The 22,826-nt window shown below is 44.3% G+C and overlaps 1 protein-coding gene and 1 long non-coding RNA gene across 4 annotated transcripts in view; one reads left to right on the top strand and one right to left on the bottom strand.

Annotated features, from left to right (window-relative positions):
• Nucleotides 1–43: 43 nt before the first annotated feature.
• Nucleotides 44–8,079, bottom strand: LOC148687494 (uncharacterized). 2 transcript variants are annotated; one of them, XR_015947415.1, is made up of 2 exons: nt 7,752–8,079; nt 44–1,211 (listed from the first exon to the last, which is right to left on the bottom strand). It is a non-coding gene; the product is annotated as an uncharacterized LOC148687494 (long non-coding RNA). The 2 variants fall into 2 exon arrangements; XR_015947414.1 differs by lacking the exon at nt 7,752–8,079 and adding an exon at nt 6,823–7,004.
• Nucleotides 6,376–22,826, top strand: part of SP3 (Sp3 transcription factor) — a 26,815-nt gene continuing 10,364 nt past the window's right edge. Inside the window, exons 1-4 of one of the 2 annotated variants that reach the window (XM_035135136.3) lie at nt 6,376–6,814; nt 7,311–7,480; nt 7,714–7,818; nt 19,946–21,299. In XM_035135136.3, the coding sequence (XP_034991027.1) occupies nt 6,808–6,814; nt 7,311–7,480; nt 7,714–7,818; nt 19,946–21,299 (1,636 nt within the window). In that variant the 5' untranslated portion in view covers nt 6,376–6,807. Of the gene's footprint in view, nt 6,815–7,063; nt 7,481–7,713; nt 7,819–19,945; nt 21,300–22,826 lie in introns of those variants that run through there. The other variant, XM_035135127.3, reaches the window with a different exon arrangement.

Here is a 22,826-nt window from a genome sequence, read left to right as displayed (position 1 = left end):
TTACAAAGAAAACAGCTAAGCATATTACAGCAAAAACAATGTATAAATATAAAAATAAAATTTTATTGAGTAGAATGTATCAAGCAGTAGTATCAATACAAAGTAGTAGGGATCTCTAGCTTGTGCATTGAAACAGCTTTCAGCTTGTACTTGTTTTGATGGTTTTGGGGGTTGTTTTAATACCTTAAAAGGGTGGAGAGTATATTGGGCCAAGATGACTCATCCCAAAACTTGAGGAAAATTTTTTGTTAGATTAAAAGTATGTTTTCCTTTGCTGTTTTTGATCTCTGAATATAGGGGTATCAGAGTCAGCTAATCCATTTCTGTCAACATAAAACATTCTTACCAGACCTCTAAAATAGTGCTTTGAACTTGAGCCAGAAATGATATCTGCTTCCCAGTAATGATGGAGAACACCAGTGATGTCCATGTTATAATCTGTTTGGATCATCACAGTCATTTCAAAAGCCCTTAACAGCAGCATTTCTGATCAAACATTATATGTTTGCATAGGCCCTTGGTTTCTTTTGAATTATTTTGTTCTTCAATGTGTGTTTGTCACATCAACTTGCTTGTTTGGAAACACCTCCCTTATTGTGGCTAATTTTGTTCCATGAATAAAGCCTGTAAGAAACCTGAGAGTATTTTAGAAAACCCTCTATTATTATTATTGGGTCTTTCAACCAAATGCAGCATAATGAGTGTGCTTGAAAAACATTTGTGGAACCTCTGAAACTGCTGTATCTGGAGTTAATCACTTGGTGATATATAGACAATACTGCCATGACTTTGGTTCCTTGCGCCTTAAATACACATACATTTTTATTGTGAAGGGCATCACATCAAGGCACTACCATTTTGTCTTCTTTTTTGATCCTAGGTACACCTTGCCGCAGCTTCCTTCTAGGTGCAAGGGCAGCCTTGCATATTTTGTGAAAATACATTACCTTTTAGACTACTATCCCAATCCATGTTCTCATACAAATTCCATATTTATACATTGCGCTCCAGTGCTTGACGCTTCATTCATTTTATTCCACAAGTCTATGTGAAAGACACTTCTGGTATCCTTATACTGTTCACCACCTAATATACACAGGCCATGCATCAAGTCTTCCCGTCTCCTCTTTCTGGCTGAGCCCCTGGAACTACTTTCAGTACAGGGGTTAGCATTGTTTGGCTGCTGGGAGATTTGCATACATTACACGCCACTGTAAAAAAAGTACAAAAGTAAAAAATTACAAACATTTCAAATAAAATATATTCACAATAACCCATAAAATCTTTTTTAAAAAAATCTGTTGGGGGATTTAGCAGTGCCAACTTCTGTTTAATGTCAAACAATATGGGTTCCTTTATCACAAATACTTCTACTTAAGTTACCGGTATCAAAAACATCTTACTGGGCCTTTGATAAGGGAAAATGTCTGCTATCATTTTCCACCTAGCTAATTTTCCTTAATTTTTTTGAGGGGGGAAGGGAGGTTCAGACTGGCTGATGAATTCTCCACTCTAAGGACTAGATTTCAGACCTTTGTCCCATTTAACTGGTGATCTGCAGATGGTGACAGCAGTCACGAAATTAAAAGACGCCTGCTTCTTGGGAGAAAAGCAATGACAAACCTAGACAGCATCTTAAAAAGCAGAGACATCACCTTGCCGACAAAGGTCCGTATAGTTAAAGCTATGGTTTTCCCAGTAGTGATGTATGGAAGTGAGAGCTGGACCATAAAGAAGGCTGATCGCCGAAGAATTGATGCTTTTGAATTATGGTGCTGGAGGAGAGTCTTGAGAGTCCCATGGACTGCAAGAAGATCAAACCTATCCATTCTGGAGGAAATCAGCCCTGTGTGCTCCCTGGAAGGACAGATCGTGAAGCTGAGGCTCCAATACTTTGGCCACCTCATGAGAAGAGAAGACTCCCAGGAAAAGACCCTGATGTCGGGAAAGATGGAGGGCACTAGGAGAAGGGGACGACAGAGGACAAGATGGTTGGACAGTGTTCTCGAAGCTACGAACATGAGTTTGACCAAACTACGGGAGGCAGTGCAAGACAGGAGTGCCTGGCGTGCTATGGTCCATGGGGTCACGAAGAGTCGGACACGACTAAACGACTAAACGACAACAACAACAACAAACTGGTGACATGGCTTTACTATACAGCTTTCATTATCACCTAACATACTACCAAACCATTCCTATTTAAAAACATTCTGCCACAATTAACATAAACATACAATATTTATAGAGATTTACAAATACTACCAAAGCAGTTATTTTTATTTCATTTATTAAATCTGTATATCCGCCTTCATCTCAGGACGGTTCACAACATAAAAATGAGAAATACATAATAAAAACAAGAACATTAAAAACACAAACCAATGAATGCCCCTCCCCTACTCAAACACATTTAAAACGGCATTGGTTATTAATCAATCAGGTTGAAGAGGAACATTTTAGCCTGACACCTAAAGGTGTACACTGGTACCTCGGTTTATGAACACAATTGGTTCCGGAAGTCTGTTCATAAACTGAAGCGAACTTTCCCATTGCAGGGAACTTAGGCAGAGGGCCTTCTCGGTGGTGGCGCCTGCCCTGTGGAACACCCTCCCAACAGATGTCAAAGAGGAAAACAACTACTGTACCAGACTTTTAGAAGACATCTGAAGGCAGCCCTGTTCAGGGAGGCTTTTAATGTTTAATAGATTACTGTGTTTTATTTTTCTGTTGGAAGCCACCCAGAGTGGCTGGGGAAACCCAGCCAGATGGGCGGGGTATAAATTATTATTATTATTATTATTATTATTATTATTATTATTATTATTATTGTAATGGAAAGTGGATTAATCTGTTCCAGACGGTCCGCGGAGTACTTAAACTGAAGCGTTCATAAACTGAAGTGAACTTTCCCATTGAAAGTAATGGAAAGTGAATTAATCCGTTCCAGATGGGTCCGCGGAATACTCAACCTGAAGCGTACTTAACCCGAAGCATGGGTGTAATTGGTTCCGGAAGTCTGTTCATAAACTGAAGCGTTCATAAACTGAAGCGAACTTTCCCATTGAAAGTAATGGAAAGTGAATTAATCCGTTCCAGATGGGTCCGCGGCGTTCGTAAGCCGAAAGTTCGTAAACCTAGGTTCCACTGTATATAATAAAGGCACTAGCAGAATTTCCTTGGGAAGAGCATTCTATAAATGGGGAGCCACCAACTTGGATGGCTCTAAAAGAGGATTAGACATTGGCAAGTCAAAATAGCTGTGTTCCACCTCTGAGTACTCATTGCCTTTAGTCATAAGTGGGCAGAGTGCTGCTGTATCCAAAGAAGTGTGCACACACACGAAAGCTCATACCAATGACAAACTTAGTTGGTCTCTAAGGTGCTACTGGAAGGATTTTTTTTATTTTGTTTAGAGTGCTGTTGTGCTCAGGTCCTGCTTGCATGCTTTCCACATCTATCTGGTTTGCCACTGTGAAAACAGGATGCTGGACTAAATGAGCCATGGGCCTGATGTAGCAGGCTCTTTTCATGTAAACCATGAAACTTTACTATAGGGATGGCTGTAAAAATACCTATGAAACAGATACCATGAATTGCCAGTAACATTTATCACTGTACTGAAAGCTGCTCTCAAAGCTTAAGTGTTTTAATGGCTCCAAATTATTCTATACCACAGCATAGGCTAAGCCTAGGGTTCAGATTATTGGAGCCAATGAATCGCTAGCAGCACTAAGGGGTGGTGGAAAGTCTGAACTGATAGGCAAGGTGGAGGTAGTTGTGGTGATGGTGCTGTCAAGCCAGATCTCCCTCTTCTGCTGCAAGCCTCCTCTTTCAGCTTTCTTGCGCCCACAACCAAAATAAGGGGGAAACTCACTTGTGCTTTAAAATGAAAATATGCAATATTTTAAATATGGATGAATTCATAACTATTCCCTTGCCTTAACTGAAAGTAATCCAAAACTGAAACAGAAATGCTTTGATCAGTTTTATAACTGCACACAATTTGATAACATGTACACCATCTGTTCTTGGCCAACCACAAATACATAGAAAAGGAGGAAGTCTCATGCATTGTACCTGCACTTAGAACATAATGACCAAATCCCAGCAATTTCCACACCTGATGAACAGACTGTTTCATAAAATATAGCATCCAACTTATTCCAGTCATGTGCTGTGTCAGTTATTACGCTCACTAAATGCTTTTCACTAAGATGTTACGGAAATTACGGGGGGGGGGGGCACACATCTTTAAAGTTGTTAAATGTTACAAATATTATGCATAAATGTATCCTTTCAACTTGACAGCTCAGGGGAGTTACCTAGCTTAAAAATCATATAAAATCAACTCCTTTGCCAGTTTCCTCCATTCCAATGCTATTTTGCCCTTGAAAGGGGGGCTCCAGGAAGTGCCCAGAGATGACAATTGCTGAGCTCATCGCTGGCCAAGGAAAGCTTAATTCCATCACCAGACTTACCAAGGGGTCCAGACATGCAAAGGAAGTTCTATTGTACTTTGATGGGTGGGACTTGAGGTGTTTGCCTATGCTAATCTTATACCTGGGTCTTGCCCCCCACATGTCTGCTTATGCTAATCTTGAACCAAGGGCTTGTCTGGAAATGTTTGCTAGTGTAACCCCTGTCTACCCCTCCCCTTTGGTGACATGTCAGTGATGTAAAGATGATGTATCAATGATGCTGTGCGAACTGTATCCTGGGATGTGGTGGGAAGTTTTAAAAGTCAATGTCACCACATGCTCTGGGTTCAATTCCTCTTTGAACCTGTTGCGCAATTTTGGTCTACGCTATTTGGTGGCGGGACTCCTTCTTTGGTCCGCAGGGTCCCGCAGGCTCTGCCTGAAGAGCTGGGTGGCCGAGCAGCCTTGTACCCAGATTTTTTTCGTAACAATGCCAAAAATTCCTGAACTAACCACAGATTGTATACTGAGGTCCCCCACCCCAAAGTAAAATAGCTGCTGGAATCCTGCGAGTATCCTATGAGTACACTTACTAGAAAGCACCACTTAACAGTATCAGTTAATTCTTAGCAAACATGGACAGTATCAGAATGCATGTCTTCAAGAGTTCAACACTGCCTTCAAGCCAACCTCAAACTCAACAAGGGATCTACGCAAAAATATATAAAACAATCCCTATGCTATTTTTAGTTGACGTGCATTTTTGTGTGACACATATCAATAACAAAAATCCAATACATATCTTTAAAAAAACCATCCATGTAATTTATAGAGATCCTAATTCAAGAAATGCTTGAGGATTAATGCCCGATCCATTAGAATTAAATCAATGGATATTTATCCATTGATCTCAGTGGGAGATGGAATTGCTTTCTTCGGGGGAAATGAGAAATGTGGATTACTGCTTTTGTGCTTTAAGCGGGTTTTTTTATGTTGCTCTATGAACTCACAGTAAGCAATGTAAAAGCTGATTATTTAAAAGTACCTATAGAGATGCTCAACTGTTTATAATTTTAAAACTCAAATGTGTTTTACTAAGCTCATCATTCGCCAAGATGAAGCCCCATCCATGTTCAAAACTCTCTTTACCAGACTAAATACTGGAAATCAATGTCCTTTTAGCTCGTGGAAAACTAAGGCTTGCAATACTTGTTTAAATAAAATAAAATAAACCCGCTTCTAGAAAAAAGTTAAGAGATGAAATTAACACGTAGGCACAAGGCCCGGGTCTGGCACTTCAGGGCCTTCAAAACATTCGCAAGCGAGGCCTGATTGGCCCGCACAGAGCCGACATTTTAACTCTGGTGATTTTTTGGGGGGGGGGAGGGGGTGGTTTTGTTTTCGGTTCATAAGCGCAGCCTCCAACTTTCCCTCCTCCTCCTCCCTAGAGCCGCTGTCACAAAACGCTGAGTGGCAGCCGGAACGAGGGAGATTTCAAACCCCGCCGAGTCTCCCACGGAAATCAAGCAGGGCCCGTCTGCGCGCCCCGAGAACAGCTCTGCAGGCGGGCAGGCCTAAAGCGCTTTATAAAACGAAGCTGTCTCTTGAGGAAAAAGGCTAACAGCCACAACAGCCCTGACGCGGCAGCCTCAGGGCCTCTCTCCCTTCCAACCGACGGCCCTCGCTTGGTTTAGGCGGCCGCCGCGGCCTGGCTCTTTCCACCCCCTCAGCCCGAGCCCACCCGAGCAAGGCCTTGCTCATTGTCTCTCACACAAACCCTGGCAAACAGGAAGCCACCTCGGCAAGGGAGGGGGAGGGGAGCGGGGGCCGCTCCTGCAAGCGGGCTGAGCGACAAGCGGCGCGGGCCAGTGAGAGCGCGGGCCGCGCGGCGCCGCAACCAATGAGCTGGGTGGAACGCGTCGATAGCAAAGTGGAGGGGGGGAAGGGGAAGGCGGGAGTTCCGGGCCAGCTCGCAGGGCGGGCGTGCGCGCGCGCGCAAGGCGGCGGTAGTAGTGGTGGTGCTGGCGGTGTCGGCCGGGCCCCCTCTTCCCTTTTGCTCCAAGCTCCACCTTTCGGCTTCCTCGCACCGTCAATCAAAACAAGTGGGGGGGGGACCCCGGAGTGGGAGCCAGGCCGCCGCCGCCTCCTCCACCTCCACCTCCACCAGCAGAACCTCCGCCGCCGCTTCAATCCCGCGCGCACAATAAGCATGTCCCCGGCGGTGGCGACAACAGCAGCGGGGGCTGCCTAGCCGTAGCAGCGGCTGCGGCTGCCAGCGGGGCCTGCGCGCAAGAGACCAGCCGGCCAGCCAGCGCTTTTCCTTCCTTCCTCCCCTCCCTCCTCGCCTGCCAAGTCGCTCGGGTCGCCGCTCGCTCGTCCTCCCGCCATGACCGGTACGTACGGGGCCCTGTTGTTGGGTAGCCGCCGCCGCGGTTGCTGCTCGTCCGCCGCCGCCGCCGCGCGTGTCTGCCTGCGAGTGTGGCTGGAGCGGCACTGGCTGAGCAGGAGGAGCAGAGCCAGGGGGAGGAGGGAGAAAAGAGGGGCAGGGGCAGCAGGGACGGCGGCAGCGGCGCGGAGGGAGGGAGGAGGAGGAGGAGGAGGGAACAGAGGGAGGGGAGCGGAGGGAAAGCAGGGCGGGCTCGCCTTGCGCGGGAGGGAGCGAGCGAGCGACGGGGTGATGGGGAAGGGAGGGGGCGAGCGCGCCCGCCAGTGACTCTCCTCCCCTCCCCCCTCCGACCGATTCTTTCCGCCTCCCCCCCACCGCCCAACTTCTCCTTCCAACTACCCCCCCCCGCACCCACACCACCAAACAACCCGGCCTATCTGTTTTCCTAACCCCCTCTTCTCCCCCCTCCAACTACTCCTCCCCCCCCTCCGTTATGCGCGCAGCTCCCGAGAAGCCCGTGAAACAAGAGGAAATGGCTGCCTTGGACGTGGACAGCAGCGGAGGCGGCAGCAACAGCGGCGGCGGCGGCACCCACGGCGAATATCTGCAGCACGGGAACGGCGGCTCTGCAGCCGCTTCGGCCGACGCCTCCGACGAGTCCGGCACCCCGCAGGTGAGAGGACGGAGGAGAGGGAGGGAGGGTGAAGGAGCAGGCCCGGAACCCTTTCCCCCTCCTCCCCACCCCCCCGGCGGTGACACGTCGCGAGCTCGGGGTTTCGGTGGCTGCGGCGCCGATGCTTTTTGCGGGCGAGGGAAGGGAACCGACGAGACGCGCCCCGCGCTAACCGACCTCTCCCGCCGTCTGTCTCCCGCTTCCCCACCCCCCCAATCCCCACCCCACCCCAGGACACCCAGCCGTCGCCGCTGGCGCTGTTGGCGGCTACCTGCAGCAAGATCGGGCCGCCGTCGCCGGAGGACGACGACGACGACGCTTCTCCGCCTGCCGGAGCGGTAAGTGCCCGCCCCGCCGCGCTCGCACGGCCCTTCCGAGAAGGGGGGGGGGGAGAGAGGGAGAGACGCCGCAGACCGACCGCCCGCCCGGGGGGAGGGACGCGGAGAGACACCGCAGAGCACTGCCCGCCCGCCCGGGGGAGGGACGATTGCAAGGCCGACCTGCCGGGGAGAGGGGGTCCCCGAGCTCCCCTGCCTCTCCGGGAGGAGCCGGGCGGGCGGGCTCCCTGGGGTGGGTGGGGGGAGGGAGGAGGAGGAGGCGGCACCGGGACATCCCCTCAAGCGTCTAATGCCGCGGCGCCTCTCGCTACATCTTCAAACGGGGCTTGACGGGGCGGCGGCGCAGGTTTTGGGAGGTGGGGTGGGGTGGGGGGAAGGCAGGCAGAGAGGCGGGAAGCTTTGGTTTCTCCCGCTCACCCCTCCTCCTCCCCACCCCAAGGCAAAGGGAGGTCTATCTGGGCTTTCCACCCCCCCACCCCACCATTCAAAAATCGTGAACCATCATCCACCCCCCCTTCCTGCTCCTGAATGTCAGCTGTCACCCCGGAACCCCGCAGCAGCAGAACAAAATGTAGATTGGGTTGAAGGAGAGGAGGAAGCGAGAAGGCACTTTAAGGGCAAAATGGCTGGTTGGAGGGAAGGGGGGGGGAGAAAAGAAAAGGCAGCCTGTACTCCCTAGCGGAAGCGAGCTATTTTGAACGCTGTTTCTGGGCGCAGTTAGCAGTGCACTGCAGATAAGTTGTTGGGGTGTGTGTGTGTGTGTGTGTGTGTGTGTGTGTGTGTGTGTGTGTGTGAAAAGGGGAAGTTTTGACACTCAAACCACCACCACTCTACCTTCTTTCCTTGTATGTTACCTGCCCTGTAAATATCCTGACTGGTTTTTAGAGGAGTCTGGTAGGAATAGGATGTGACCGAAAACAATGTGTCAGTGCTTTGCTGTTAAAAAGGAGCAGGTTTGAAAGGGGGTGGGGGTGGTAATTGAAATGCAAGTTTTAAGTGGTGGAATGATTTGGCATTTTTCGTTAGCTTTTCAGATTTGATTCCATGGGTTTGCCAGAAATGGGTACTCTTTAATTTTCGAATCCTTCTGTACATAGGTGATATAGGGAACTGTATGTTCGATGCGGAATGAAAATCTTCACCTTTTCTGTAGCTTTCTGGTTGTTCTCTAGATAGTGTTAAGTGTTTATGGTGTGAATAGGAGATGAGTACAGGATTGCGGTGGAGAGGAATAGAGGGATTAGGTAGCTGTATGTGTATAGAATGAGAAAAGCTTCATTAGCTTCAGTGACTGTTTGGATTCAGTCCTTTGCATACTTGTGCATAAGCCCCTTTGAATTCAGCAGGACTATTGAGTAAACACTCACAGTCATACACTGTTCCAGTGTCATCTTAGATAACTTGAACCTAGTTATTTGGCATTTGATGGTCCCTTCTTAATTTTAATGTATACTTCTGTGGCCCCTTTGAGTGCTTATGAGCCCTGTCAATTTCAGTGGCGTTTAAAAGCCATGTGAGTGGATTAAGGAATTTAGCCTCACACAGCAGAACGAAAAGTATTTGTTATCTTCATTGCACACCAGGAAGCTAAGATGTAGTTGAAGCTAATCGCTTGTCCACAGCCTCAGTGAGTTAGTGTCAGAGCCTGGAATAGAGCCAGATTTTAACTTGCTCATCTGTGTCCTTCCAAATGTGTGACGCAAAGGAAAAATAATGCAGCAATGTAGTCTAAGGTTCTCAGAGAGCCTAAAGCAAGGTTTTCACATTGGTGAGATTCTCCATCCTACATTAAGCTTTTTAAAATAGGATCTAAAATGGCACTCAGGTAACGTTAAACACTTATTTTGATAATGGTTTAGCTTTATAAATGGGGTGAGATTTTAAAAGGGAATTGGGAATTGGCTACAGGAAATGTGGGCAGGCAAGAAGCAGGCATGTGAGACGGAGACAGAAAAAAAGGAGAGTGCAAAAGAGAGCACAAAAGAAAAATACATTTCCACAAAATGTTATGGTTCCCTGCAAATATTTATATGTTGGGACAAATGTTTTAAATCACTGGTGGGCATCCTTTTTATGTTGAGTGCCACGGTTGGGTACCATTTATTGACAGTATGTCGTGGCCAAAGCAAAAAATGGGTAAGGAATACCTTTTTATTGAATAGCTCCTCTCTGAATGGTAGTTTGGCACCAACAGGAGCTTTTTTCTTAGCCTAATTTCCATTTGGGGGTAGGCAGGGCCAAAGAGGAGAGGCCTCAGATCCAGACTGCAGAATGATGGTTCCCACCCCTTTTCTAACCATTTCTCTGTGTGCCATTCTCCAACTATAGCTTATCCAGGATGTAACACATGGCGTTCTCTTGTGAAGCTTTTCATAATACTAGTAATTCTGAGACCTCTGATGGTGTTTCTACATATTTATATAAATAATGGCAGTAGATGAAAACAGTTGGAGAAGAGAAGCATTGGCATGAATTTTCCTGAAAGGAATCTTCCATCTTCTAGATACTTCCTTAATGGCATTTAATGGAATGTTCCTTAACGAAATGAATCATTGCAAGTGAAAGTGCTAACCAAATAGCAACAAAACGATTTCATCTTTGTGTCTCATCTCTGGTATCAATGAATTCTCCTGTGAATGGGGAGGAAATTGCAAACACATGTTTACACACTCAGATAAGAAAGCAAGCCACCTACCACAAATCTCTCATTCACAATGAGATGTCACTAAAAGAAATTGTCAGCATTTATAATAATTGGAAAAAGGAACTGGGTTTTCCCCAAGCCTTTTAAGCTTAAGAATTAAATTATGCATGTCCAACTTCTTATCTAACTTTCCAATGCAGTGAGGATCAAGTCACAATATTTACATTCCTAAATTCAGTTTTCTTTAGACCTCACCCTAGTAACTTTCAAAGTTGATTTCTGGATTAGACTATTATAGTCTAGCCATACTTCAGATATTTAACAGGAAGTTAAATTATGAGAATTGTCTTCCGGAATTTAGAATTTTGCCACAGATATAATACTAATATTTCCTTCCCTGGCTTACTGGGCCATTTAATTAGGACTAATTTTTTAGAGTGTGCTTTACACTAAAGTCTAGTTCAGGTATCACAGCAGTTCGGCCATTGTGAACAGGATTTGAAATGGTGCTCCCTCCTGAAGTGATGACTTCTGATTCCTAGTTAACACATCACAATAGTTGAAAACAAGTTATGATTTAATGTGAAAGGGAAATGTGTTGGTGCTTGCGACTCAAAAGTTCCCATGGTATTTCTCTCCTGGTGCTGCAGATGCACCACAGACAAAACAAGCCAAGTCTGACTTGTTGCATCTGAAATTGCTTTTATGGTTTGTTTACCCAAAACCAAGGACAAGCCTTGTTTGTTCCTAGTGGTTTAGATGGCATGTCAGCCAAAGACTCTGGCTTATCTCTGGCATGGCACCAGGAATGAGGGAGTATTGATATTAACTGCACTTTGTTTTAAACGGTGGTTTAATGTGGCATGCGAACAAGGCCAGTTGCTGTATCTGAATTGGTCGAACAATAGCTAATTGGAAATTTGTGCTGAATATAGCAAGCCCCATTCTAAACATTATCTCCACGTAGGTCTCTCGGCCAGTTCTGCAAAAGAGTACAACCTTTTTGAACCTCCAGGATCTCTACTGATTCCCCCTGGTTTGCATCACTGCCATCCTTCCGAATACTGAACTTTGTGGCCCTGCACCTAAATATTTGGCAGCAATTCACACGCATAGTAGGGGTTTCTGCATGCTAAGGGATTTCCTTGGCTATTCACAACAATACAAGGTTGTAAATAAACCCCCCAAAACATGGTTGGCCATGCTGAGGGTGGTAATTGGGAGAGCAGAAGCTATCTGAGTTTGGAATTTAAATAAATTTATTTATACCCCGCCCATCTGGCTGGGTTTCCCCAGCCACTCTGGGTGGCTTCCAACAAAATATTAAAATACAATGGTCTGTTAAACATTAAAAGCTTCCCTAAACAGGGATGCGTTCTAAAAGTCTGGTAGATGGTTTTTTCTTTGACATCTGGTGGGAGGGCGTTCCACAGGGCGGGTGCCACTACCGAGAAGGCCCTCTGCCTGGTTCCCTGTAACTTGGCTTCTCGCAGTGAGGGAACCGTCAGAAGGCCCTCTGCGCTGGACCTCAGTGTCCAGGCAGAACGATGGGGGCGGAGACGCTCCTTCAGGTATACTGGAACAACATACAGCATTTCAGAAGTGGGTAGCGATAAGGACTGGGGAGTATGCACCCCACGTCATAAACATTCCTTCTGTGCTACATGGAGACATAGCATTGAGAAGGAATAAAGTAGTCTTTCTCCAGAAACCAACTCACCTCCCATATTAAGTGTTCAGGTTTGGGGCTAACAGCCATCCTTGTCCCTGAGCAGTACATACCGTAACACAGCAAGAGGAGCTTTCAGAAGGTGCATAAATAAACAGAACTGATCACCAAACAGCACTCTTAGGTTCAACTATGTTTTTTTTTTAATGCTGAACTTAGTGGTCCCATTCCTATCAGATTGGCAGTGAAATGGCAACACCCACAAACAGTGTTCTGGCTTGTGCATAATTGCAGGACTTCCCAGATCTGCTGAACCAAATGATTTTGAAATTTAAAGGAGGGTGGGAAATGAAACAGCCAGATAACCAGGGCTAAAATAGTGTTGTCGGTGTCAGCTGAATTGGGGTGGGGGTGATCAGAAGAAGGGGACAGAATTGGCCTGTTTGAGCTGCTAACATATAATAGTGTAACAACAACAATAAATACATAAATTAAAAAATTATCCAGTAGCACATTAGAGACCAACTAAGTTTGTTCTTGGTATAAGCTTTCGTCAGCATGCACCTGAAGAAGTGTGCATGCACACGAAAGCTTATAGCAAGAACAAACTTAGTTGGTCTCTAGGGTGCTACTGGACAATTTTTTTAATTTTTAAATACTGTATATTTCGACTGCGTCAGACCAACACAGCTACCTACCTGAATCTAGAACAAATAAATAATAAATGTATAGGCCGTCCACCTGACTGGGTTACCCCAGCCACTCTGGGCAGCTTTCAGAACAAATTAAAACACAGTAGGACATCAAACATTTAAAAAATGTATCTGAAGAAGTGTGCATGCACACGAAAGCTCATACCAAAATATAAACTTAGTTGGTCTTTAAGGTGCTACTGAAGGAATTTTTTTATTAAAAAAAAAACTTAACTGGAGGAGGCAGTTGGAGACAGAGAACATGTGCCTCTTGGCATGTGTTTGCCATGCAGCATAGCTTCCTGCTCACCTAACCCTGAGCTTCAGCAGTCAGTGCAGTAGAAAAATTGCATTGTACTGTGGTGGTAAACTGCTGAGGTACAGGGCTAGATGAAAGCTGAAAGGGGATTTCCAAATTCATAATCTCGACCCCACCTTATTCCTTCTAAGAGCAAACTGGGTGCCCCAGGGCACAGAAGAAGGATCCATAAAGAGACAAGGTGAGAGTTTCTACATGCTCTGTGGGGACTTCCCAAAAGAAAAAAGGTTAGTATGAGAGGAAAGGAATTGTGGTCAGGAAATGCTTGCTGTGAGGTGTGAATCTTGCAGCTTCACTTCCCCAGTCTCCTAGGATGCAATAAGCTAAAAGGATTCTCTTGTGTCGGGGTGGGTGGGTTGACTAAGACAAGGGGGAAAACAATTTCTTGGTCATAATTATCAATGTTCTAAGCTGCTTGAGGCTCTGCGATTTAAAGTATCTGGAATGAGGGAGAAAAAAGCTCCTGTGGCGAAGCAAGGGCACTTTTTGCTCGTGTTTCAAGACTTGATGAACACTGAGCCTCCTGCTCACTTGGTCCTGAGCGTCACTAATAATGATGTTTTGCACGAGAGCATTCCTACTGCCCTGGAGCTTAGCAGTCTTGTGCTATTGCGCAATCGGGAGCAGGGGATTTCCGAATAATTAATTATCGAAATGCCTTGCAGGGTCCCAAATTATAGAAGGTTTAATACAGATCTTATATTGATACAGAACTGCTTCACTGTGTAATAAATGCCAGCTTTTACATAGGTGTGTAGCCCTTGAAACAAGTGATAAGCTTTTTGCTGTAACTGGGTAGGCTGCCCTCCTGTTTGTTTGAATAGATAATGTTCCACTGAAAATGTAAGCAAAAGTGTGAACGATGGTAGCAATAATAACATCAGCGAAGTTTTAGAAATCAAATTTATGTTTGTGAAACTGAATAATCTTCAGAAGTTGGACTTGTTGATGTTAGGGGGAAAAGACAATATTTTTTATGAAATGGAAATACCGTATTATAAGTGTACTGGCATTTGTATACTATAACTATAAGAGAAACTAATGTGTTTATATAAATAGCTCCCTGTGCTTGTGATTTAAAGAACAATTAACCGGGAAGTTAAGTTCTGTTTAACTTGATGGGATTTGCTTCTAATTAAATATATTCAGTATTGAGGTTAAATCTAATGATGTTTACAGCGCACTTTAATAATGCAATACTATGTGCATGTCCCAATTATATAGTGGCAATATGTAGGCATTTTAATTGCGTATTGTCATAAGGAGCTGTAGGTAACTTAAATCTGACTGCTGGTATCTCTGGTAGACTTAGGAATCAGAAATATGAGTACAGGCAACAACTGATTTACACTTGATCATGTGCGTACAGCACTGAACCTGGAATTGACCTTAAAACATCACTAAATCATCCCTAAAGGGGTCGGAAAGGAACACTTTATGCAGGCCCAGCCAACGAACGCTGGGCTCCAGAACGTAACCCCTGTGCAAAATGAGGGTTGCTTGTAGTGTGAACATAACCCCAAGTAGGTACTGTGTAAATGTAGTGAGTGCTTTTCATCTCATGTAAGAACCATGTTTGAATTAATCCTTGAAAAATAATGGGGGGGGGGTCTATGAGTTTTTAAATATTCTTAATACAGCTGAAACATTAGAATTTGGTTTGAAAATAGTTATTCATGCCTTGGTGGTTAGTCTGAAATAGACAAAAATTGTTTAACACCGTAGAACCAATTTGTTTAAAAGCTGTTTAAACTATAAAATATCAGGAATAATAATAATAATAATTTATTATTTATACCCCGCCCATCTGGCTGGGTTTCCCCAGCCACTCTGGGCGGCTTCCAACAGAAAAATAAAATACAGTAATATTTTAAACATTAAAAGCCTCCCTGAACAGGGCTGCCTTCAGATGTCTTCTAAAAGTCTGGTAGTTGTTTTCCTCTTTGACATCTGTTGGGAGGGCGTTCCACAGGGCAGGCGCCACCACCGAGAAGGCCCTTTGCCTAGTTCCCTGCAACTTGGCTTCTCGCAACGAGGGAACCGCCAGAAGGCCCTCGATGCTGGACCTCAGTGTCCGGGCAGAATGATGGAGGTGGAGACGCTCCTTCAGGTATTAAGTTTTCAAAACTTAATTTCCAAAAAGAATGGCTTCTCACTTTTCTTTTTGAAGCTATTTTTTTCTTATCGCTCCACCACTTAAAAAGATACATGAACAAAGTCCAGTAGCACTTTTAATCCTTCCAAATTAACTGAGCTTAACATAAACAAATTACTTTTACTGGCCTGGTTCAGATGTTTGCCTGAACATGCTGTGGTGACTCCCTGGTTCACACACTCCTCTGTCTTCCTTCACATGAGAAGAGGAGAAGAACGAAAGCTTTCAGATTCACCTTTGACCACACCAGGTTCTGCTCTTTAAGGACTAGTTAGTTGAAAGAAAACCAGGATGTCAAGGTGTGGATTCATCCTAGTTTGTTTAACTGTAGTTGGAATGAAGGACAATTCCTTGTGTTCAGAAGTGGCAGCAAAATGCTTTGCTGTAGATACCTGTACCCTGACCGACTTGTTCTTTTCCATTGTTTTATACTTTGACTTTTGGAAAACAATTCATTATAACGTTGAGATTGGTAAGAGCAGGCATAGGCAAACTGGGCTCTCCAGATGTTTTGAGACTACAATTCCCATCATCCTTGATCACTGGTCCTGTTAGCTAGGGATGATGGGAGTTGTAGTCCCAAAACATCTGGAGGGCCGAGTTTGCCTATGCCTGGGTAAGAGGCATGCGGCCAGATCCTTCGTGACAGGAAGGTCCTTGGGACTGGTATCTCACCTGTGTGAGCTGACTTCACAAATTTGTGGTCAGGAAAAATCCATGCCAAATTGCTGTCCTATGAGATCTCGCCCACTGAATTGCTCAAACTGGATCTAAATGCGGCAAAAAGGTGTATAAATCAAAGGCTGGATGATGCGGAGCTATACCAAAATTTCTTAGCTGGTGGTGGAGTATGCTCGCTGTTAAATTTCGGCATAACCCCTATCTACCGTGCTCCGTCCTATTTAACATCGCTTACGACCGCGTCTCACCGATATGCCTTCATTAAAGCCAGGTTTAATGTTTTTCCAACAAACGTGCTGAGACATAGATTTACTAAGGGCCAAGTCTCTTCAATGTGTGCTTGTGAAATTAAAACACCTGAATCTCTACATCATGTTATGTTTATCTGCCCTATGTACAGTTCGGCTCGTGCTAGTATACTAAATTCCATAATCCAGCCTATGGCTGACAAACCAGTTGACCTACAGCTTGCCTGGGTTCTTCAAGATGTGGATCCTTATTTTACTCTACAGGTTGCTAAATTCCTAACAGCCGTCCTCTCGTACAAGAGACGGAATGGAATGTTAGCAGATTTTTTATAGTTATAAGAATTTTCTATAATGACATCAGATACTGATTTTAGCGTAGTGCCTAAATTTTTAATCATAATCTTAAACTTTTCTTTTTAATTGTTAATATTTGTCCTTGTGAGCTGTGAATTGTGTTATACTATTTGTGGCTTGAACGAGTCCGCTGTTTTATTTGATTTATTTTGTTGTGTTGTGTTTTATGATGGGCGTAAAGCCGAATAAACATCCTGTACCTGTACCTGTGTGAGAACTCATTCCTTGTTTATTCATTTGCTGAAAAATGTTGAGACATTTCAGGCTTTTAAGATAACAGTGGGTTGGTAGCCATATCCGATGTTTGATGTGGCATTAAAGACACTTGAGAAGATCCGAGGAGTTTTGGAAGATGTGTGACTAACTGGAGTGTTCTGAAACCACAGCACTCTACAGCTTTGCTTTATTCTGCTTAGCTATGATGAAACCATTGCAATTATGGCTGCTGCTCAGTGCAAGAAGTTCCATTCTGCTCCTTGGAGCACAGGGTGTCCCTGGGATGTTTGAAATCTTGCAAGGAGCAGGAAAGAGAGGGAGGAAGGGAGAGAGAGAGAGAGAGAGAGAGAGAGAGCAGATTCACTGTTAAAGTACATGTCCTTTTCTTGACTTTTGTTGTCTGTGCATGAAATAGAAAAAAGGACAACCTAATAGTGTGCAGGAAGGGGCCCATATAAAGGAGAGCCCGCCTTCTGACTGGGGGCTGAGAAAGAGAAGCATACTGAATTTAAATAAATAAGTATGTGGCAGATGGCTAAGACCAGAAATGGTTTGTTATTATTTCCAGTCTTGTCCATTGCCAATCCTTTCCGGAAAATGATCTGAAATGGATCGTTTGTAATGTGAACTTTAATAGTTCATTACAGTGGAGACTTGGGCCTTTGCAAATTTAGCACCGTCTGTTTTCTACGACATCCTTCTAAACAATTCTATCTCGCCTATTTGAATGAAACCTAACCTCCCTTCCATATTCACTGAAATTAATATTAACAATGTTCAAACTATTTTAACGAATCTTAACAGCACAAAAATAAACTGAGCCATCAAAAAGTTCACAATTAACCAGAGGCCTTAAAAAATGTCAGGTCTTCATCAGCCTTTTGAAACAATGCCGCAATAGGGCCTGAAAGACCTCACTCAGCAAGGCTTTAGGGTTGGTGCCACAGCTGAAAAAAAACCCTGTCCTTCGAAGCACTTCAGTGGTTGAGCTGCAGCTGCTTCTGCTTTTGAATCTGCTCTTGGAGTACTTTGCATTCTAATGAATACAGCCGCTATTTATTGGATGCTGTAGCAGTGTAACTAAGCTTTAGATCTATTGTGCTAAACTTGTTTGTTTTTTCCTTCGCTATTACTTTGCCTAAACTTTTTTTTGATTTTGCAATCAAACAGTTTGATTGTATTATCTCAGACCTCCTTAACTTCTAAAGCGCGCATTGGGAAGACAAGAAAAGCGGTTAAGATTATTTAAGACATCTGAACAGCTAGGATCCAAGTCAGGACGACATTCCGCAATGCTGCCGGAATACTTGGAAAAGTCTTGCGTTGTAGTCTCCCTGCTGCTGTTTTAAGTAGAGAAGGCTGAGTATCTTTCAAGCCGAAATGAAAGCATGTGGTAAATGCTTTCTGTCTGTCACGAATTAATTTAGTACTCCTTTTCCACAATCTCCAAAATGAATTACGACCACCTTCTAGTGCTGATCAGCACGATGTTCTTCATGAAACATTGGGCAGAGCAGTCCTGGTGAGTGGTGTGGTTGGGTGGAAGGGAAGAGTCTGTGACGGAAAAACTGCCACTTCCTAAGCCTTGCTGGGCTTGGGCCAGCCAGGGCACAGAAGGTGCCGCATTTTGCTTTCTAAAAATAGAACTACATTTCATCCAGAAATGTATATAGTAAATTGTAAATGTAAACAGTCGTACCGCAGAAGTCGAACGCCTTGGCTCCCAAATGCCACAAACCCGGAAGTGAGTCTTCCGGTTTGTGAACTTTCTTTGGAACCTGAACGTCCGATGCGGGTTCTGATTGGCTGCAGGAGCTTCCTACAGCCAATCGGAAGCCGCACCTTGGTTTCTCAACATTTTGGAAGTCAAATGGACTTCCAGAACAGATTCCGTTCGACTTCCAAGGGACAATTGCACACTGGTACCTCTAGTTAAGAACTTAATTCATTCTGGAGGTCCGCTCTTAACCTGAAACTGTTCTTAACCTGAGGTACCACTTTAGCTAATGGGGCCTCCCACCGCCGCGCGATTTCTGTTCTCATCCTGAAGCAAAGTTCTTAACCTGAGGTCCTATTTCTGGGTTAGCGGAGACTGTAACCTGAAGTGTCTGTAACCTGAAATGTCTGTAACCCAAGGTACCACTGTATAGTAAATGGTATATTGGTTTTCTTCTCTCATCAACTTGTTGGAAATAGGCAGGCCTATGAATCCATAGTCTCCCTGACATGAACCTTCCCCAGCTCCCTAACTGCAGTCACAGTATAGCTGGCAGAGGAACAATGGCAGCTGAGCTTTCTGCCACTGCGACAAGGAGGCCCTTGTGGAGAGGGAAGTCCATGGGACGCAACAGCCCCTCAACCACTCTGCCACAGAAGATAGAATTGCTTCCGTAAAGCATCTAGGAATTAGCAGGCATTAACAATGTGAAAATAAGGTTATATATCAAAATTTCAACACTTACTCATTGTTTCTTAGTCAGGTGTATTATAAATGGCTCTTCCCTATTTGGATCAATATATATATATATATATATATATATATATATATATATATATATATATATATATTAGTTCTTTTTGTAAGGGCTCTGTAGAGGGGCATCCAGCACAGTTCAAAGAGGTGTGACTGGAGGACAGAAAAGAGGGAATATTGTATGCATGCAAAATATGCTTTTGACCATGAGAACTGAATTGTATGTATGTATGTATATTCGTGTAACTGTCATAGCAGCCAACCTAAAATTTATGTATGACCCCTTTACTGGAGTACGGTGGGGACTTAAATTGTTAGAATGATTTTTCAAAGATCAGCAATAATGAATTAGCATTGGAAGATCTGGTGTCGAAAAGATAAAATACTTGACGTGAGTTTCTTGATTTTTCAACCGTTGGTTGACCGGTGATTAGACTTCAGTGTACTAGACTAATGTAACAGTATGTTGAAATGGTAGTTAAAGGTCACAATGCAGCACAGAGCTGCATGTGTTCAGGCCTATTTAGGGGAATTAGTTCTAAGTGCATTTGAGTCCAGGTTGCATGGAAGTTGTAAATCGCATGTATGTTTGCAAGGTATTGATTTACAATTTGTATGTAATCTAACATGTAAAAACTACATGTCTTGATTTTCTGTTCTTTTTGCTTCTGTTCAGGCAGGGGATTTGTCATCTGTACAGTTAGCCGGAACTCCAAATAGATGGGAGGTGCTGTCTGGTACGCCAACAACTATCAAAGATGAAGCTGGCAATATAGTACAGATCCCGGGAACTGCCACAGTAACTTCAAGTGGGCAATATGTTCTTCCCCTACAGAGTCTGCAGAATCAACAGATATTTTCTGTTGCATCTGGATCGGATTCGTCAAACGGCGCAGTGCCCAATGTCCAGTATCAAGTAATACCCCAGATTCAGACAGCTGATGGTCAGCAAGTTCAGCTTGGTTTTGCAGCCTCTTCTGACAACGGTAGTGTAAATCAAGAAACCGGTCAAATTCAAATCATTCCTGGCTCCAATCAAACCATCATTGCCTCTGGAACATCTTCTAGTAATATTCAGAATATATTATCACAGACTGGCCAAGTCCAAGGGGTTACCATTGGCAGTTCGTCTTTCCCTGGGCAAGCACAGGTAGTTGCCAACGTTCCTCTTGGACTGCCGGGAAATATTGCTTTTGTTCCCATCAATAGTGTTGATCTAGATTCTCTGGGACTAAGTGGTTCTCAAACCATGACTGCAGGCATTAACGCCGACGGGCATTTGATAAGTACTTCACAGGCGATGGATAGTTCGGACACTTCTGATAGGACTGCTGAGCAGGTTTCTCCTGAAATGACGGAAACCACCACCGATACAGACTTATTTGTGCCAACATCTTCTTCATCACAACTGCCTGTAACTATAGACAGTACCAGTATATTGGAGCAGAATGCAAACAGCCTGTCTACTAATACTGGGCAAGTACACAGTTCTGATCTTCAGGGAAATTATATCCAAACATCTGTCTCGGAAGAGACACAGGCTCAGAATATTCAGGTCTCCACAGCACAGCCCATTGTGCAGCACATACAGCTTCAGGAGTCTCAGCAAACAACAAGTCAAGCCCAAATTGTACAAGGTATTGCGCAGCAGACAATCCACGGGGTGCAAGCCGGCCAAGGTATATCGCAACAGGCTTTGCAGAATCTTCAGCTTCAGTTGAACCCTGGGACGTTTTTAATCCAGGCGCAGACAGTGACCCCATCTGGGCAGATAACCTGGCAGACGTTTCAAGTGCAAGGAGTCCAGAACTTGCAGAACTTGCAGCTGCAGAATGCCCCTGGCCAGCAAATAACATTGACCCCCGTGCAGACCCTCACTCTGGGTCAAGTTGCAGCAGGCGGGGGCTTGACTTCGACTCCTGTTAGCCTAAGTACTGCTCAGTTGCCAAATCTACAGACAGTTACAATAAATTCCATAGATTCTGGTGGCATTCAGCTGCACTCAGGAGAAAATGCCGACAGTCCTGCAGGTATTTATATCATTATAATGTGTCTTTGTGAAACTAGTCCCTTGAATGCTTTTAACATTGATAAACATTCACAGTATTTTTGGGGGTTCATGGAAGTATACCAGACTTTGTGCCGCTATTTTCCCAAGAAATACTTTTGCAACAGCTGGGAATAGTTCACTTTCTGAAATGTCAAGTCCTGTTCTGTCCTCCTTAAACTGGTTATATCGCTATCCGTGATGTCTGAAGTTCATTTTTCTGACCTATATGTTTCAAATGATTATAAATGTCAGAGATGAGATGCAACATGAGTGTGTGTGGGCTTCTGCTGATGCACCTCGGTTTTTTTCCAGAGGAGTGGAGGAAACCTCTGTAAGAGGTTATGGGGGAACCAATGGGGGCTGGGAGGGGGGAGAAGAGAAACTGCAAGTACCATTTTGCCCACCAGTGAATATCATTGGATGCCTCCCATGGTTTAGTAACTTACTTTATAAATCTAATTGTATGAAGTACTTTTTAATAGATCTATAACAATGGCAAGACAACACGGATAAGGTTAGTTGTCCATTGGCTTGTAGTACAGAGGCCATGTTTCAAAAAACCTTGGACAGGTTTTGAGGGATGAAAATGCTCAGTTGGGCTAAACAATACAAATGATGCTATTTTGTATCCAGTTTAGGATCCGCCATATAACTTAGCTGCTCTACTGATTTATGAAGCAGCTTCGATGTGTTTTGAAAATGAGCCTGATACCAGAAGAGTTACTGAAATACTAGACTGAACTTTTGCAATACTTGTTGCTGGCTTTTACAGAACACTTAGGCCAAAACTTGCACCAGGGCCTATATGCAAATTTTGAAGCATGAGTTAAGACTGCAGTTTTTTTCGTCGGCAGTACTGCATTAAGCAAGTGCAGTGCAAACTGTAGTGTAAATTTTGAATCCAAAGAATGTACAATATTGTACAAGGAAGAAGGTGTTAAATCCAGAAGGAAATACTTATGGTTAATGGGTTCATTTACTGATCGAAGACTGGAGTTTTGACGAAATTACAATTCAGTTTCTTGGTTTACAGTACAGTGGTGCCTCGCTTAACGAATGCCCTGCTTAACGAAATTTCCGCTTAACGAAAGGGTTTTTCTAGCGGAGGTTGCCTCGCTAGATGAATTTGTTTTACGAAAAATTCGTCTAGCGAATCGCGGTTTCCCATAGGAATGCATTGAAATTCAATTAATGCGTTCCTATGGGCAAAAAAAAAATGCAAAAAAATTTCAATGCATTCCTATGGGATTCGCAAGACGAATTTTTCGTTATAAGAAAAGACCCGTGGAACGAATTAAATTCGTCTAGCGAGGCTCCACTGTACAGCGGCAACAAAATAATTTGGGTTAAGAGAGGGGGTAAATCAATTACTTTTGCCAGTGCCACTGACATTCCAATTTGATAAGCAGAGAGAGAAATTTCTTGCAGTTGAAGAGTGGAATCTATTTGTTGCTCTCCATCCATGGAAGGGCTTTTAATCCAGTGAATGTTTCTGCTAATCGCCATG

The sequence above is a fragment of the Zootoca vivipara genome, chromosome 1 (assembly GCF_965207765.1).
Source record: "Zootoca vivipara chromosome 1, rZooViv2.hap1.1, whole genome shotgun sequence".
Classification (NCBI taxonomy): Eukaryota; Metazoa; Chordata; class Lepidosauria; order Squamata; family Lacertidae; genus Zootoca; species Zootoca vivipara.
The sequence above is the reverse complement of the archived record's forward strand: the minus strand, read 5'-3'. Positions and strand labels throughout refer to the sequence as shown.